The sequence below is a fragment of the Megascapheus bottae genome, chromosome 19 (genome assembly GCF_031878675.1).
Source record: "Megascapheus bottae isolate mThoBot1 chromosome 19, mThoBot2.hap1, whole genome shotgun sequence".
NCBI lineage: Eukaryota > Metazoa > Chordata > Mammalia > Rodentia > Geomyidae > Megascapheus > Megascapheus bottae.
Genome location: NC_143527.1, coordinates 17396620 through 17414850, shown reverse-complemented (window position 1 = coordinate 17414850; position 18231 = coordinate 17396620). Strand labels below are relative to the sequence as shown.

General features: G+C 42.3%; 1 protein-coding gene across 1 annotated transcript in view; it reads right to left on the bottom strand.

The window, feature by feature from the left end:
- Myo5b (myosin VB) overlaps positions 1 to 18231 on the bottom strand; it is a 251035-nt gene that overhangs the window by 125099 nt on the left and 107705 nt on the right. The window contains exon 4 of the mRNA XM_090353117.1: positions 17317 to 17461. Coding sequence (XP_090209243.1) covers positions 17317 to 17461 — 145 coding nt within the window. The remainder of the gene's footprint in view (positions 1 to 17316; positions 17462 to 18231) is intronic.

Genomic DNA, 18231 nt, shown 5'->3' with positions numbered 1-18231 from the left:
AAGATTGCAAATGAAGCCACTTCAAGAAAATTGTACATCAAGTACACATTCCTGAACTTCAGCAAACAACAGCCTCAGGCCAAGATATCAGCTTCTGGAAGAATCAAAAGGATCACTTGATTACTTAGACGGAGCATCAGAGTGGCCAAGATCTTGGCTGTAATGGACAATTTCGATTGATTGTTCATCTTCCTGCTCTCTCTCAAGTGCCTTTTTTTTTAAATGTAGGATACATAGATGTGGCTGAGAGTTAGTGGTAAAACAGTAGATTCAGGCCACACAGATAACCAAATTCCACAGAAGTACCAATTCTATAATATTTCAAGATCATGCCCCAAATCTCCATTTGCCCTTATATTGATGATGAGAGGGAAAGCAAGGAATACTCTATCTCTCCACAGGGACCAGAACTGGCAAAACCTGGATGAGTTACCCAAAGCCTGGGTTTCCATGACAGTCTTATTCTTCCAGCAGGGCTATTTCCACAGGCTGTGGGTCTGGGTGCCTCGGAGATGATTGGGAATCACCATGGGAAAGGAACAAAGGATAGTTCTACTTCTTGGTGAGGAATCTTTGACCCTCTCTGTCACTTTTTCCACTTTCCTCCTTCAAATGTTTTGCCATTTGTGTATGTCATAAAATGATACACAAATGGGCAGTGTGAGGAAGAAGAGAAGGGAGAGGCCTAAACAGCTCACATATGTGAGAACCAGAACTTGCAAAGAGGACTGACTGCTAAGTGCTTTGCTGTGTTCTGTTAAAGAATGCACTACAGCTGGGTGCTGGCAGTTCATGCCTAGCTACTCAGGAGGTTAAGATCTGAAAATCATGGTTCATATGAACCTCTGGCAGACATACCCAAGAAACTTTCACCTCCAATTAACTAGCAAAGTGCTGTAAACGGAGATGTGAGGCAAATGACAGAGTAATAGCCTTGAGTGAAAAAGCTAAGAAAGAATTAGTAACAAGGTTATCACTAGTCCTGGTCACTGGGAACCAGTATAAGGCTCAGAACCAAGCAGGAAGGCCCCATCCCATCTACTCGTTCAGTAACCAAAACTTGATGCACCAGAGTAGAGCCATCTACATTACCAATTAGAGGAAAAGGGGCACGGAGAAAGGGCCAGACTGGGACTGGAAAGCACTGGACAAAGCCTTAAGACCTCAGTGAAGATCAAAGTGCTAGCAACCCTGATCTAGAGACTGTTTTTTATTTTTGTTTTTACTGGTCCTGGGCCAGCTTGAACTCAAGGCCTCAGCTCTGTTCCTAAGCTTATTTTTATTAAAGGCTACCAGTCTACTACTTGAGCCATAGCACCACTTCTGGCTTTTCCTGATTACTTTATTGGAGATAAAAGTCTCATTGACTTTGTTACCTGGGCTGGTTTCAAAGCACAATCCTCAGATCTCAGCCCCCAAATATAGAGAGGGCTTTGTCACCTAGATGCTCAAATGCTTCATTGTTGCTATTGTTCCCACACCAGGGCTTGAACTCAGCTTTTATAGCAGTGGTTGGTGTGTTCTCTTCCATTTGAGTCATGCACCCACTTTGGCATTTTGCTGGTTAATTGGAGATAAGAGTCTCTTGACTATTCTTTCCAAGCTGGCTTTAAATCTCAATCCTCAATATCCATCTGATGAGTGGTTAATATTACAGATATCAGCCACTAGTGCCCAGCTTAAAGTGTTCTCCTCTTATCTCACTCTATCTTACATCTTATTTCTCACTTATCTCTCCATTTCATTCCACCAAGACACCTATCAGGCCAGGACCCAATCCTATAAAAATCTAATTACTAAGAGGTTTCTTTGAAATTCTCATTTTATATTTAATAAAGCTTAGATTTAAAAGGCTTCTATTGTGGTGGGGGGGCTTAAAATATTAATCAGTAAAAATAAAACATCCATTTGAACCATCATTCAGATGTTTGGACATTTTTTTTTTTGCCAGTACTGGGGCTTGAACTCAGGGCCTGAACACTGTTTCTGGACTTTCTCAAGGCTACAGCTCTACTACTTGAGCAACATTTCCAGCTTTTTTCTATGTATTTGGTACCGAAGAATTGAACCCGGGTCTTCATGCATGTTAGTCAAGCGCTTTACCACTAGGCCAAACTCCTGGTCCCTGCACGTAATTCTTAACAATGTCTCAACTTTACTTTCTCAGATCTCATCTCAAATGATATCATTCCTCTCCACCTCCTCTAAAATATCTCCAAATCACCTACACTCTTACCTTATTATTCACAGCTTTTTTGGTATAAGGCACATGCCATACAATTCACCCACTTCAAACACGGAATTCAAAGGTTTTTCATATATTCAGAATTGTGTGAACCTAACAACATTTTAGAACACTCAAAAAAACTTTAAAAAATCTGTCCAGTTTCACCTTTTCCCCATTTCTCCCATCCCATACTCTACCCTAATCTACTTTCCTAATCCACAGATGAGCCTGTTCACAATCTTCAGTACAAAGAATATAATCCCAGCTTATTTCCCCAGCATCATGTTTTTCAGGTTTGTCTATATTATAAAATGAATTAGTGCTTTATTCCTTTACAGAGCTGAACGATATCATATCCCATGATGTGGAAAGATTCTATCTTGTTTATTTCTTTCTCGGATAATGGATAAACATCCATCATGGTGGGGAGGTGACTGAAACACTGCAAAGAGTATGTGGACAGTTTTGTATGGATATGTGGTTTCATTTTTCTTGGGTTAAATGTTTCATAGGCATAATCACCAGCTTTGGAAATTTCCTAGGACTTCTTTTTGCTTGAAGCCCATCAAACTATAACTTCTCTCAAAAGACAAGACATATTCTGAAACAATCCCAAGTCATATATTCCCTCAAAATTTGTTTTTGATTTTAAGAAACCAGTGTTTTATTTGACAAATGGGAGAGGTTCGTTTTTCTTTTTGTTGTTTTTTTCCCCTCAAATGTCCATCAAAAGAAACACTTTAAAAACACTTAAAAACAGACTTCTCACTAGATTGTTTTTGGACTCCTAACAATGTCAGTTAGCATTACATTTTAATTAACTTCCTATAGAAATGTTGATAAATTCAACCATCACTTAACATAGAAATTGACTCTCCATGACTCTCCAGGCAGCTGTTCTGTTTCCATTTCCAGTACATGACCTTAAGTGGGCCTGTTTTAAGAGTGGGGTATTTCTACTTTATGCTTTTGCTTGTTGTCCCATGTCTATGCTTTTACACTTACATGTATATTCTGTGCATACTCCCTATCCCTCCCCTCCCCCTCCTAGGGCTTGAACTCAGGGCCTGGGCACTGTCCTTGGACACATTTTGCTCAAGGCTAATGCCCTGTTACTTGAGCCATGGCACCACTTCCTGCTTTTTCTGAGTATGTGGTACTAAGGAACCAAACCCAGGGCTTTGTGCATGCTAAGCAAGCATTCTACCACTAGGCCATGCTCCTGGCCCCATATTCTCTCTTTTAACAGATATATTGAAAAGGATCTTAGGTTGTTCTTTCCTTATATGCTAAACAATCAACTGTAGAATCTGTTCTAAAAAGTCTTTGGGGGTCGGGGACGGGGTCTAGTGGTAGCATGCTTGCCTAGCATGCACAAAATGGTGGGTTCGATTCCCTGGTACCACATATACAGAAAAAGCCTGAAGTGGCACTGTGGCAGGGCACTAGCAACAAGTGCCCGAGGACAGTGCCCAGGCTCTGAGTTCAAGCCCCAGGACTGGGGAAAAAAGTGTCTTTGAACTATTTATAATATCAATGTGAAGAAACATTTAATATGGGATTTATATGGCCAATCAAGAGATATTTTGTGAAAATACTGGTATCAGCTCTTAGGGGACCTTTTCCATGTTCCAGGCATTTTATAATGATCCTTGGAATGAAGCTCCATTATCAGACACACAGAGCTGGCATAACTTGGTTGAAGCCACGCAAAAATTAGGTAATAGCCAGGCTCCCACAGTCACACTACTGGCCTGGCAAAGTGACATCACAGCACATGCTTCAGTGGGCAGCTTTTTCAACAATCTCTTGAATTAGTGAATAGTAGATTTAACAGTCATGAAGGAGGAAGTGGGATAGCTCTCCTAAACGGACTAAAGATGTAACACCTCTCTGACAAGCTCAGATGCCCTACACTCTAGGATTGCCTGGCTTGAACTACTGTGCAACCAAATGCAACAAAACCAAACACAAATACAGTCCTATCTGGACCCTAAAACACAACTTTATATTTGAAACATACTCTTAAAACTACTATGAGGAAGCAGTTAGTGGATGAAATTAAAGTAATTATACCTTATAAGTATGTAGAAATTGAAGCTCTTAGTAGTCTTCCTTTATGATCTTTATAAGACAGATTAAAAGATGGTTAAACATCCGGGTTGGGAATTTGGCCTAGTGGTAGAGTGCTCGCGTAGCATGCATGAAGACCCGGGTTCAATTCCTCAGTACCACATACATAGAAAAAAGCCAGAAGTGGTGCTGAGGCTCAAGTGGTAGAGCTCTAGCCTTGAGAAAGTCCAAGGACAGTGCTCAGGCCCTGAGCTCAAGCCCAGGACTGGCAAAAAAAAGATGATTAAACATCCAATGAGAGGGCATAAGGCTCAGTGGGCTCTGTTGACTGACTCCTGATTTCTTTGTGGGTTGTTAGGGAATCTAACCATGCCTGCACTTCTACTGTACATACTGTTTTCTATTTCTATGAAACACCAGTTTCTATTTTAGTTCTCTTACTCATCAAAACTCATTTTTATGGGGTCTAGTCTCTCCCAGGGCTCAATTCTATGAAACACCAGTTTCTATTTTAATTCTCTTACTCATCAAAACTCATTTTTATGGGGTTTAGTCTCTTCCAGGGCTCAAGGAGACATTTCAAGGAAACAATATTTCATACACAAATTCACCCTCATAGCTCAAAACCATGTCTATCCTGGCCAAACATCAAGTTTTACAAACCAAAGCCATTTAACTTCAAACATATCCATACCGACTTCCCAGCAGCGTGGACCATGGACTTGTCACACACGCAAGGAGAAGGCCTCTCAGAAGCTGCAGCAGTGACTATGAGATTAGGATAGAGCTCCTGAACTCAAGCAGGAATATAAGTCAGAAGCAACAGAGCTGAGTCACATTCTCTTAGAGAATGTATGCATATTTTAATAGTTTCTCCCCCTCAGAACTGACAGGAAAGGTAGCATTTTAAACAATGACAGACCATCAAGATGGTTATTTTCAGACTGGAGACTCTGGGCAGTCACCTAATTAATGTGACATTGTTACTTATCTACTCTGAGAAAGTCAAGAGTTGCTCTTGCTGCAGGGTGCACAGTCTGATACACAGGGAACTCATGCAGCTCAACTTTCATGGCCATCTAGCAGTCACTCTCAGGGGATGTAGCATGTACAAGGAGAGGCTCAGATGAGGAAAAGCAAAGACTCTACCTCTCCATAACCCACCACCGGCTCTGCAGCCCCAGTGCATACGTAAAGACATGCATGCTATATACCAGGGATATTTAGACATACCAGCCTACTCAATACACTGAAAGCTGTTTTATGCCCTTGACAATGGCCAGTTAATCTGCTCCAGTCAATTAATGTAAACATAAATGTTACATACGTTGCAAATTGCTACTGAGGAGGATACATCAGCTCAGCCAGATTTACTCACTAGCCTTCTTTTCTTTGTAGGTTCCTCCTCCTCTACCAGATCTTCAAGTGCTAGTGTCCCTCCGGGCCAGACTTGAACTACAGCTTCTTCTTCCTCAGCACTCATCTTAGTTAACATTGCAAGGCTAAGGATAGGCCAGGAGGCAAGACTATTCAACTGTACCATTCATTCCGCTACTAGACAGTTCTACTTAAGTGACAGGATGTAACATCCCCCCCACAACACTTCACTTTCTGTGCCCCCAAAGAGTGTCTCCTCTCTTCTTTTCCCACCATCCTTGCACCAGCAGACAGCTTTCATCCACCTGATTTCCCAAGCCAGAAATCCAGGCATATGCCCAAATGCAAAAGGTCTGAAGTTATGGTACCCAGATTTGTTCCATGTTCCCATGGCAAAATGGGTAACTTCTGTATGGTTTCACTGCCAAAATTATAAACCAGGGAGAGTATTCCAAAAGCAATTAGATAATACTTGTGCATCAGTAGACATTTCTTCTTCTTACCATGCATAGCAACAAAGCAGGGGAACACTTCTGAAGTGCATGAATATACTTCTCCCACATGTTTCACATGACTTTCTCCTTCAAATGAAAGTATTAGTTTCTTTCAGGAGGATAAAGGTTATACTATTGATGTTAGGTCCGCCTGGAAGAAATGACTTCTTTCCTTGGCTCTCTTCCCCTGCACCCTGGAAATCCCTGCCCAGAACCTGTAACCCTTGCAAATGGCATGCCTGGGGGCAGTGGGAGGTCCCCACTGAGGTATTTCCCCATCCTTTGAGGTCACATCCACTTCTGCTGTGTCTATACCCCTGCCCCGATATAATCACTCACTTCAGCCCTAAGCTCTCTTGCTAGCCTGGCTCCATCTTGGGCAGCAGGGAGTCTGCTCTTTCCTCACTCAATAAACCCTCTTCCCCCGAACTGCATGGAGTTTCCATTCGGCAGACCTTACAATTGGGAAGGCAAATGTAGAAGAACTACCATCAAGTTCAGCTTCTGATGACTAAGGCAAGCTTTCTGGGTTTCTAGCTTAACTGTCTTGAAATCCTGCCTGTTGCTGTGAAGGAAGGAAAGTTGTTATGAAGATGGTCAATTAGCAGCTCACACAGTATGAGCTGGGTCTGTGGGAGATGAACATCAGTGTTGAGTTACACCATGGCTGGTGACACGTCAAGGTGGTGGAATGTGGTTCTTCCGCTGAGGAAAACCCAGAGTGGAAGTTTGGGACTGGAACCCAAATGAGACCAGGGGAGGTTACCATGTTCTCTCTACATCTGCACCTATCATTCCCATTTCTTAGCCTTAGAACAGGCTTAGGGGAATCCCCTGGGGCAGGTTGGGGAAGAAGATGAACCTCAAAGAGAAGCCCTAATTCAGCTTTAGTATCCTGTGGTTTATGTTTCACAGCTGCTGGGCTGCCTAGAGGATCAGAATGTGAAATCAGCTTCTTTGTCAGAGTTAGAGAGCTTTCCAGGTTCCCTCCTCAAGAAAAAACTATCTGAGTTGTCCCCGGGGGGGGAAGAGGTCAAAGGATCAGAGGAATGGAGAGAGAGGTGCATGAGTACATTCATGATGATGAAAATGGGACTAAGTAGCTTGAGGGGATGAATGGGGCCAGAAGAGGTGGGGAAGAATAATGAAAGAGGTGACACTGTTCAAAATGTTTTATACCGACAAACTGATATGTTGAATTGAAATCCCTTTGCACAGGAGGAGTAGTAATAATAATAATGACAGAAGACTAAAAAGAGTAAACCATCAGTTCTGTTCTGACCAATCTCCTACACAACACACTTGGCAATGTCCAATGAAGGTATCCTTTTGCCAATTTGCCTCTGTGTTAGCATGCTTTTGTTATCTCTAAGAACATCTCAGCACAGAAGAACGTGATCTGGAGAACAGGACCCACGGTGGCCATTCTACTAAGCATCCTAGGCAAGTTCTACAACCAACAGGCCAACACCACGTGCTCTACAAAACAAACATGATGGGGTGATCACAGCTGAGAGAAGCAGTGGAGTATTTTGAATGGCTTATTAGCAACCATCACAACAGCCAACTACTAGTAAATGCCTTTGAATGCAGCTCCAAAATATCTCTTCTAAGCAGAACAGAAGAGGACCATGAGTCTCTGCTATGGTCAAGCTAGATCTAGAATCCTGGCTTGATATGGATGCTACATTTTAACAGGACAGTTACAAAAACTAGGAATTATTCCCAGTCTCTTACAGAATGGTAAACTGTTACTTGCCAACTTCTAGTCTGACTAGCAAGAGTTTAGCTTGGAGAAGAAAATACTGAATGATCATTCCTGGAGAAGTCCAGGAAAGATGCCCGCCTAAGAGTGAGAGAAAGAAATGGGGAGGCAGATACTTGATTGGTACTAGGAATTTTCAAACAGTACAATGGTTGCATCCAGAGGTAACTAACAGTTTCCACAGAAGATATTATTACACACTCAAGATTCTCACAAAGGAATGAGATCTTCTCTTTCAGGATTCAACCCCAGCAACCTTCCAGTTCCAAAAAGGAAATCTTAATTATTCTTTGCATCGTGTCAACATACTTGGCAAAACAAAATATAAGGGGATCTATAAATATAAAAAAATGAACAAAACTGTAGAAGGGACAGGCCCACTCAGTGGGAAGACAAATCTCTGCATTGGATTGCTGAGCTAGAGTTTATACGTGTCATGTAATTATGATGGATCAATATATGCAATGACAAATGGAGTCAAACTGTAGGAGCCCAATGACCCAGTGGGGAAGAAAAGCCAACTACACTGAGCATGTATTGATCCTCAATAGCCTAACTGAACATCAGCACCTCACATTTCAAACAACGGCAGCTAGAGAGGACTTGAATAATTCCTCCATCTATATTACTAGGCTCTCAGCAATCTCTCAGGAGCTAGGGTGTACCTATTCTTAGTCAGTTGGGTGACTAATCAGAAAAGTGCTCAAATTTCCCCTTTCTCATCTCTGCTTCCAGGTTCAGGGCATTTTCTAAAAAGATAGCTATCCTACAGTTTTTAGTATTCTTGGTACTTGCTCTACTAAAGAATGTTAATTTCCTTTTTAACCAAAAAGGACATTTTTTGAAAAGCCAAGTCATTGTTCATGGAGCATCATATTCTCTAGCTCTGGGAATATAGAGGACAAAATTAATTAGTGTCGTCTTTTAGCTGTGGATATCCTCCAACAGGGGTTGGAGCCAGGCAGGCATAAAAGACATCTGCTTCCAAGCCTGTCCATTGAGGCTGGAGAGGACATAACCGAGGGTTTTCTCCTGATCACAGGTCACTGACTTCAGCCCTTTCTGTACCACAGAGATTCACAGGAGTTCTCTCACCCAAGACTCTGGTGCTGACAAAGATCAGGCAGGCTACCTGGGCTATGCAAGTGGTATCGGCACAGCCTTCCATGCTGCCTCACACATACAACAGCCAGGAGTATTTAAGAAGTATCAATATATAAGGCCCAAGCAAATCACAATTGGTGGGGTAAGGCTTGGTTAGGGGTAGTTCAAAGCCTTCCCCAAGTTACTGCCCTGTGTAGACCACCCTGAGAATGATTGCCGAAGAGGCAAGGTATTGCCTAAAAATGGAGGGCCCTTTCCCTTTAACAGGCTTTCAAGTTCTTTAACTTCTTCCTTGATCAGAAGACACTCTCAGATCCTTGCTTCACCCTGATAGGTCAAAAGCAACCCCACAGAGCATAAGGACAATCTCTTCAAAGGGACTATCAAAAACAGATTCTTGTTTGCGAGCACCAGTTCTAAGTCCCTTGAATCAAAGATACTTATCTATTCCCAAAGTTTCCCAAACACCAGTCTCCAAACTTTCTCCTCTCTTGAGTCATTTGTGGAGCTTTCAGACAAAATGGTTTGGTTTACCCTCAAGATTCTGCTTTGATACTAGAGACAGAGGCTTTTCCAGAGAACCTCTGCTTACTGCAGCAAAGCAATCCAGTCATAGGTGCTCAGACTTTATCCTACCAGTCTTCATGATAAATACTTCCTTACACTCCCTTTCATTTTGTTAAAACTCAAGACATTATTCACTGTTTATACCTGTGGCCTAATATAAATAACAGCTTCTGAAAAGAGAAGTGCTTTTTAACCTAGCCTTAGACCAAGAACACTAACAGAGAAGCAATGTCAATATACTCTTAATTCTATCTAATTTGATAGGGGATGTGTTCTCTGAATCAGCCATCTTCTCTTGTTTTCTAGAGTACCAGGAATGCTGATAAGATAATATCAGGTGACTTAGGAACAGATTCTCCAATGTGAAACACAAACTAGTCCACAGAGATTATTACATATGTGGCTTAAGATGCACCTGTCAATAGTTAAAACTGTGAGCATGCCCTCACAAAATATATAGCTATAAACTATTCTCTGTAATACTATACTGTCATGCAAATTAGACAACACAAACAAATGATATATTAAAGGGATATGGAGAAACCAATGGTTATATATATTTTATATTATATAATATAATAAAATAGTATAAAATATAATGAAAAGACTATAAATATAACATACATAATTGTGTATATAACTATAAATCAATATATATAAATTATATATATATATACACACACATAACCCTTACACAAGTCAATGTATCATTTTCCAAAAACTGGCATATGCCACCAAGTTGAAGGCTGCAGCTCTAACCAATAAAGTCACTACTTCAGGCAACAGAAGTAACTGTCACTTGTGACCACTTGTGAAAAGCTGATTTCTTGCCTCCACCATGTGATTAATCAATGAGTGGTACCTGGCTAGGTGTCTCTGAAGCCAGCCCAACTGTCACGTGGCCCCTGTGGTGGCATGCACTATTTTCATTTCTTAGGATTAGTGACAGTGTTACCCACCAGTGGTGCTATGTTCTGACAATGTTGCCAGGCTGCCTAGCCACTAACAACACTATTTCTCTGAGTGCAGAACTGAACGCAGATGGCCTTTCGTGACAATAAAATACATTTAAACGTACTGCAGTTGCTCCCGTACTTCCTCCAAACTGACTGAAACTGGAATTATAGTTATGATAGGTGACTGTGAAACACAAGCCATAAGTAAGTCCACAAGAACTTCACTGAGTCCATAGGACTGGCCATGTCTCCTTGACTGGAAAGTATTATCTGTCCTGAGGATGACCAGTACAAAGGGAATCCCACTCAACTCTCAGTCCTCAGAACACTATCTTCTTCTGGACACCATGACAAGAGTGACAGATATGACACAACGTTGATCAGCATCTCTTACCAACATGTCTGACATTCACCAAACATTTCATGCCAGAAAGCACACCAAGCATTTATTTCCCTTCATCAATTCTTTTGTCCTAACAGTCACACAAGTCAGAAATTACATCTAGTTCCCCAAGACAGCAGTAGACACTACATCTATGGAGTAAGGTGAGCCCAAGGGGCTGGCTCAGGACTGCACAGCTTCTTTTTTGAGACATTGCTCTTATTGTTCACACCCAAGCTTTTAATTGCCTTAATTCACGTCTTTTTCCTTTGCCCCTGAGCTCAGAATTGGCACATGAAGGCTGTGGCTTCTCTTCTGGGATACAAACATGAAAAATGTATAGTTGAAAAAAGAAAAAATAAGAAGGGTTAACATGGCGTGAAAGGCATTACTATAGCATAAATAGAAATGCCATTGCATCTTGCTAGGCTTCACATTCTATTAGTTCTTTTCAGTGAAAATCATTTCCGACACCTTGAAAAACTAAATCCCATTCACATGTCACCAGCAGTATTAATTTCAGAAGAAACCCATGTGAGGTGATGAGTTTGACTTTGATACTAGAAAAAGGTGAGATAATCTCAACAGCCAACCTCTACTAAACCCACCTCTACTCAGCCTAACACCAGACTGAGCTCAGCTCAGACCACACGCTCAGGAACCTGAGAAGACAAAGGTACACGCACGCATGCTCTTGCTGTGTTTAGGGGACCCCAAATACAGAAACTTGACAGGGTGGAGCTAGGATAGTGATGTCTGTGCTAGCCCACCTGCTTCAACACAACCAAAACCAATCTAAGAACAAGTCACATCTGACCAAGCCAATGTGCACAGGCTTTAGCAAGACTGTGTTAGCTCCTGTTTTATCCTACCACATTAAATGACTGGTGCCGGGAGAAAAAGAAAAACATAATGGGAACCCATCCAGATTAATGGGGCTGGGCCTCAAACCTAGAGCCTTGTGTATGCTAGACAAGGCTGCTACCACTAAGCTAACTCCCAACCCTACCACTTCTTAATAATGAATAAGAATTAATGTGACTAAGGTGTCAAATGAAGCTAGGCAGACCTAATCTATCAGATGCAAACAGATATACTGTGTAAACATGGACAGGGTAGAATGTAATACAGATAAGTGGAAAATTGCTCAGAGAAGAAAAACAAATATACAAATGCAGAAGAAGGGAAACAAATTTTACAAGCAGTAATGAGTTTACAATGACAGCCACTTACTGGTTTCTGGGGAGTGGTGGGATGAGTTTGTAGGAATTCAAGGAACTTTGTGGGGAGGGTAAAGGAAATGTCTGCCACCTTGATTTTGGTGGTTGTCTCACAGGTACATGCATATATCAAAATATGTGTATTGTATTTTAACTATGCAGATTATTATCCATCAACTACATCTAAATAAAGCTGTAACCTCAAGTTATTGGGAATGCACATGAACAGAAAGGGGTAGAAATTTAGCACATTGCAAACTAGCTCAAAGAACCAACACAAATACCTACCCAAAGTAAATACACAGAATGTCTTCTAGAAGAAACCGCAAGAACTAAAACCATCTCATTCAAGAAACAGCATTCAGTGTCCAAAGATGCCAAAGAGAAAATCCAGCTAGTGTCCACTGGTGCCAAGAATGGGTGAGTGTCTAGCAAGCTACACTCATAACAAGAAGGAGGTCTTGGGATCAAGGATGTATGGCCCATAGTCAGGAGCAGAGAAAGACGGCCCATGTTGAGAAGTTCCCGCCTCTTACACAGTTGCACAGGTCAGAGACCCAGCTGAGCAATAACTGCTCAAAATGGGAGCCTATCTGAACACCAGAGATGATTGTGCTTGGGCTGATAAGAGGACCACAGATACTGGCCATAGTGTCTGGCATCTTGCTTCTTGTGATCATGACTGTGGATTCTCTCCTTCCCAGCATGCTATCATTCTCCAGGAAAAACAGAGTATTAGTAGGCTAGTTTCTTTTAGCTTCATAAATTAGCACCATAAGCACACTGAGTCTGTTGCAGACATGCAACTGCTACTAATATTTATGACCTGCGCAAGGTCACAGAAGTTGGATAAAAGAAACTGCTCATAACTATTGTTTTTTAAAAAAGACAATTTCAAAAGGAGATGGCCATCTACACTATTATTTTCTTTTAAAATATAGATGGCACCATCAGTCATATTTCACTGCATAGAACATCCCCTTTCACTCAGACATTTAAATATACTAGAAACCAAAACATGACAGGTAGATATTTTTTTTCAATGACAGTATCTAAGATTTGATAAGATCCCAATGATATTGCAGCTTCCGTCGGGGAGAAGGACCCATGTGTACTAAGAGGCCGAGCAGGAGGTAACACACAGAGACCCAGGGGATGAGGGAAGAAATGGGTCCAGGTGACTGTCTCAGAGAGGAACTGGAGCCAAGATCGACATAAACAAGACATTAAACCCACGGCCAGAGAGGAAAATGAGTTGTTCCCGGATCAAATATCTAGAGCATCTCCTAGCTTATGCCCTGATGCAACTGAAGACAAGTCCTTATTTGAAATCATGATATATGCTAAAGTAACCAAAATCTCAACCATAGATCAGCTGACTGAGTCACGGTTATTATAAAAAACTCAGCTAATCACGGCTGCTGGCGCACAGACCTCCCCAGAAATGCCTTCACTAGTGGTACACAATTCCTCATGTGCTCCGTCAGCTTTAGCAACCATACTCCAAGACTTCAACAGTGTCAACACCTCCTTGCTGATTTCAGTCCCTCTTGGAGACAAGGCCAGGGTGAGGATGCTGGGCATTTTGCCCAACTACTCTTGGTAGGTCAGGAGGGATAAGATAATGACATAGAACTCTGGCTCATCCTGCACATCAAACATAAAGCAAAAGATGGCCCTGTTCTCATCAACAAAATGAAGTTCTCACAGTGACAATGTGAGAGACCGCCTGAAGAACTTCCCATCTCCACCTTTCCCCAACTTTCAAGAACTCAAAATAACCAGTCATCAAACATCACAAATTAAGGAAGAGGGGCTGGGAGTGTGGCCTAGTGGTAGAGTGCTTGCCTAGCATGTATGAAGATCTGGGTTCAATTCCTTGGTACCACATACAAAGAAAAAGCTGGAAGTGGTGTTGTAGCTCAAGTGGGAGAGCACTAGCCTTGAAAAATCCCAAGGACAGAGCTTAGGCCCTGAGTTCAAGCCCCAGGATTGGTAAAAAAAATTCAAGTTTCTCATAATTGTCAGCTTCAAAGATATTAAGAAGTCCTAAGTCTACTGTGCATACCCATGAGTGTGAAGATGAGGTTGTTTTGATCTCCAGAGATGGAGATGGTGTAACTTCCTTACTCCCTGCAAACATATTCACACAGAACTTTCTCACTGTCCAGAGAGAAGTATGTGTGTACACACATACACGTGTATTTCCTCCTGTGCACCAATGTAGAACACTTCATCATGGGCACTCATTGACACTCATTCTCATACTGCTTCCCTGGGATCCCTCACATTCTTTAAACACTTTCTTCAGGGGTGGGGAATCCAAACTGAGCCAGACATTCTTTCTCAAGAGCCCAAGGAAGGCTTTGAATTCAAATGCCTACACCCCATGGGCACAGGCCTTCACTCTCATGCACTTGAAACCCTGCTTCTAGGAAGGTAAGGGCATTGTTTCAGTCACCATCCTGGCTGCATGCTACAGGGGCACCTAGCTGCACACCTCACCCTGGCCATTAGTAATCCCAGCTTTCAATGTTAGTCACACCTCAGCCATGCAGGAGAGACAGATGAAGAATGTGGGTGCTCCATTACCTTGGCTACTTGAGCAAATAGATTTGCTTTGCAGAATTCTTATTCTCTTTCAGAAAGAGCAGCACAAATAAAATATTAACAGCTTTGAAAGAAAGAAAGAAAAAGAAAGAAAGAAAGAAAGAAAGAAAGAAAGAAAGAAAGAAAGAAAGAAAGATCACAACCAGCCATTCCAATATGACGGCCCACTCCTAAACTCAAATCCTACCATAGAATCTAAGGTACTTCTGAGCAGTAAGAGATGGGTCCAGTCTTTGGGCTGCCCGTGTTCCCTGAAGGTTAGCCAGCTTCCTCTAATCTTACATGGACCAGAAGACAGTCCATGACAATGGGGGAGGTTGTCTGGCTTCTTGGCTGATGCAGGAGGCTTTGGAAAAATACTGAGTCCAAGTCCCAGCTCTATCCATTTACATGTTCCTTGACCTTGAAAACGGTTCAGTGCCATGGGGAAAACCAATCTCGTGTGACAACTATGAGAAGTAGGTGCCCTTGTGTGTCAATTCATTTTATTCTTCCTTGAGCAATAATCATATGCCCTGGGGTAAAGTATGTATGGTACGAGAGATAGAACATTGTATGTATCACAGACTCTCACACTGCTTCATTCCCTGGAGCTTTTCTTGTATTCTACACAGGTTGCTCAGAACAGAGAAGTTATTTCCACAACAAACTCATCTTTGTACAAGAAGGGATTCTTATCCTTGGAACTGGTATCAGATTATGAAGGAAAAGATCATTATGAAATTGGGTCTATCAGAGAAAAATTGTGCTTTGAATGTCCTGTGTATCATATTATGTTTTTATCAAAAGCTCTAAAACATCTCCATTGCTAGAGGCCAGAATTTCCCAAGCAGTGTTGCACAATCAGTCCCTTGAGATAATCTTTGAAAACTGTTGTATCTATGCACGATTTGTGACCCCGGCCCACTGCACTACTGTCTGGAAATTCAGAAGGCGAACAGGCTTGAGAAGCTCATGTTCACGAGGGCTTCACTAGGGATGTTCAGTAGACTAATCCAGGCTTCACCAACTCTGCTGACCTTGTGTGTACCTGTGATAGTGCACACTTCTCTCCCGTAATTCTCCACAGCAGCCAAAGGCCTTCACAATGTGGCCTTACCTCTGCTGTAGGCCCACAAGTCCCTGTGGCTCAACTCGCCACACAGTGCACATTTGTGTAGGGCATCCCCTAACCATGCCTGCTTATAGTGCCTTGACTTGCCTTAGTTCCCAACACAAAATCCACTCATTTGAAGTGGATGATTCAATGGAAAGACAGGCAGACCAAGCTCACTGCATTTCATCTCCAAAACAACCAGCAAAAAACATGGATGGAGGGGTGGCTCAAGTGATAAAGTGCCAGTATAGCAAGCATGAGGCCCTGAGTTCAATCCCAGCACTGTATATGTATTTACATACACATATGTATGATGTAGATTAAGCCCCTCATACCTTGACCAAGTCAGTCTCTCCATCAACATATCTAGTACTGACGACTCTGCGCCCACCTCTACCCAGTTCATTAAAGGAAGGCCAACTGGGTTGCTGGATAACAGAACTCAGAGAGCTCTCTCCTGAGACCACAAACACTGGGAAGAGTATTTCTAATGTATGCCATGAGCAAACACTGCATCAAAACTCCAGCAAAAGGCCAGACACTGGTGGTTCATGGCTGTAATCCTAGTTACTCAGGAGGTTAAGGTCTGAGGATCATGGTTCCAAAGCCAGCCAGGGTAGAAAAGTCTGTGAGATTCTTATCAATTAACCATCAGAAAAACAGAAGTGGTGCTGTGGCTCAAAATGACAGAATGTCAGCCTTGAAAAAGCTTAGAGATAACACCCAAACACTGAGTTCAAGCCCCAGTACTTGCAGGAAAAACAGGGAGGGATGGAAAGGGAGGGAAATGGAGGGAGACAGAAGGAGAATGCAAGAACAAGAGAGCCCAATGTTGCCATCTCAAGAGACTCTCTTCTAAGTGGAGTCCTTGGTGAGTGTATGGAACCAGGCTGGGGCACATGAATGGAGAGGTTATCAAGTGATTCTATTATTCCCCAAAAGGAGGAAAGAGGGTCAAGAAAGAAGTCATCTGGGAGAGGTGAAATGCAAGAAATGGCCTCTGTTGCTCAAAAAGTGAATTCAGGGGGCCGGGAACATGGCCTAGTGGTAGAGTGCTTGCCTAGCATGCATGAAGCCCTGGGTTCAATTCCTCAGTATCACATACACAGAAAAAGCCATAGGTGGTACTGTGGCTTAAGTGGTAGAGTGGTAGCCTTAAAGTCCAAGGACAGTGCTCAGGCTGAGTGCAAGCCCCAAGATTGGCAAAAAAAAAAAAAAGTGAATTTAATCCAAGGAGCCATTGCTCTACAACTCCAAGTTCAAGTTCATAAGACCAAATACCGATCTGAGGAGATGATGCAGGAAACAGAACAGGGGCTGCTTTATTTCTAAGCCATTTCTTCATCCCCAGGCTTACCACTTCTCCATGTGAATAGCAAAGGAAAGTAGCGACTTCCTTCCTGCCCCGACTCCCAGGAGCACTTGTGGGCCGAGTCTATTCTCACCTGGCCATCTGCTTATACGCTTCTTCAGCCACAGCGAAGATATGAGGGTCCATGTCACCCATGTTTTGGCCACTGTAGGCATAGATGACATCTTGTCCATAGATTGGTAACTGTTCATAAGGGTTAATGGCAACAAGCACAATTCCTGCAAACAGACGACAAAGTCAGATTGGCCTCAGCTTTAGGAACCTTTCATATATGTCAAAGCTAGAGAACAAGCTGGGTGTGGCAACACAACTTTGTAATATTCTTAGCTACCTGGGAAACTGAGATCAAGTAATCACAGTTTAAGGCCAGACCGAACAAAGCTCATGAAATTCCATTTCAACCAATTCCTTGGCACTGAGTACACACCTGTCATCCAAGCTATGAGAGGAGCAATAGCTGGGTCAGGTGACATTTGCCTGCCATCCCAGTGATAGAATGAAGCATAAACAGGAAGACTGTCATTCAGGTCAGCCCCAGGCATAAAGTAAAAACACCACATCTCAAAAACAATCCAAACAGTTAAGGGCCATTGGCTCATATCTGTAACGCCACCTACTCAAGAACCTGGGATTCAGGACTTCAGTTTGAAGTCAGTCTGGTCAGTAAAGTCCCTAAGTCTCCAGTTCCAACTAATCAGCAAAAAAGGAGCATGAGGTTCTTGGTTTGCATTTCAGTACTCACACACAGAACACAAAAAGGGTTAGTGATGGCGTTAGAGTTCCCACCTAGTAAATGGCCCCGAGTCCAACTCCTACGATCCCTCTCACCCATAACCTTTCCCCCCAAAAACCCTGAAGAACTAGAAGGTAAGAGAATGATTCTTCAGCATTCAATTAACGACATGGTCTGTGTGTTTCTGTGCTGAGCTCTTATGAAAAAAAAAAGAATATAAATATTCAGGGAGGTCTTCAATTATTCTGTACACAC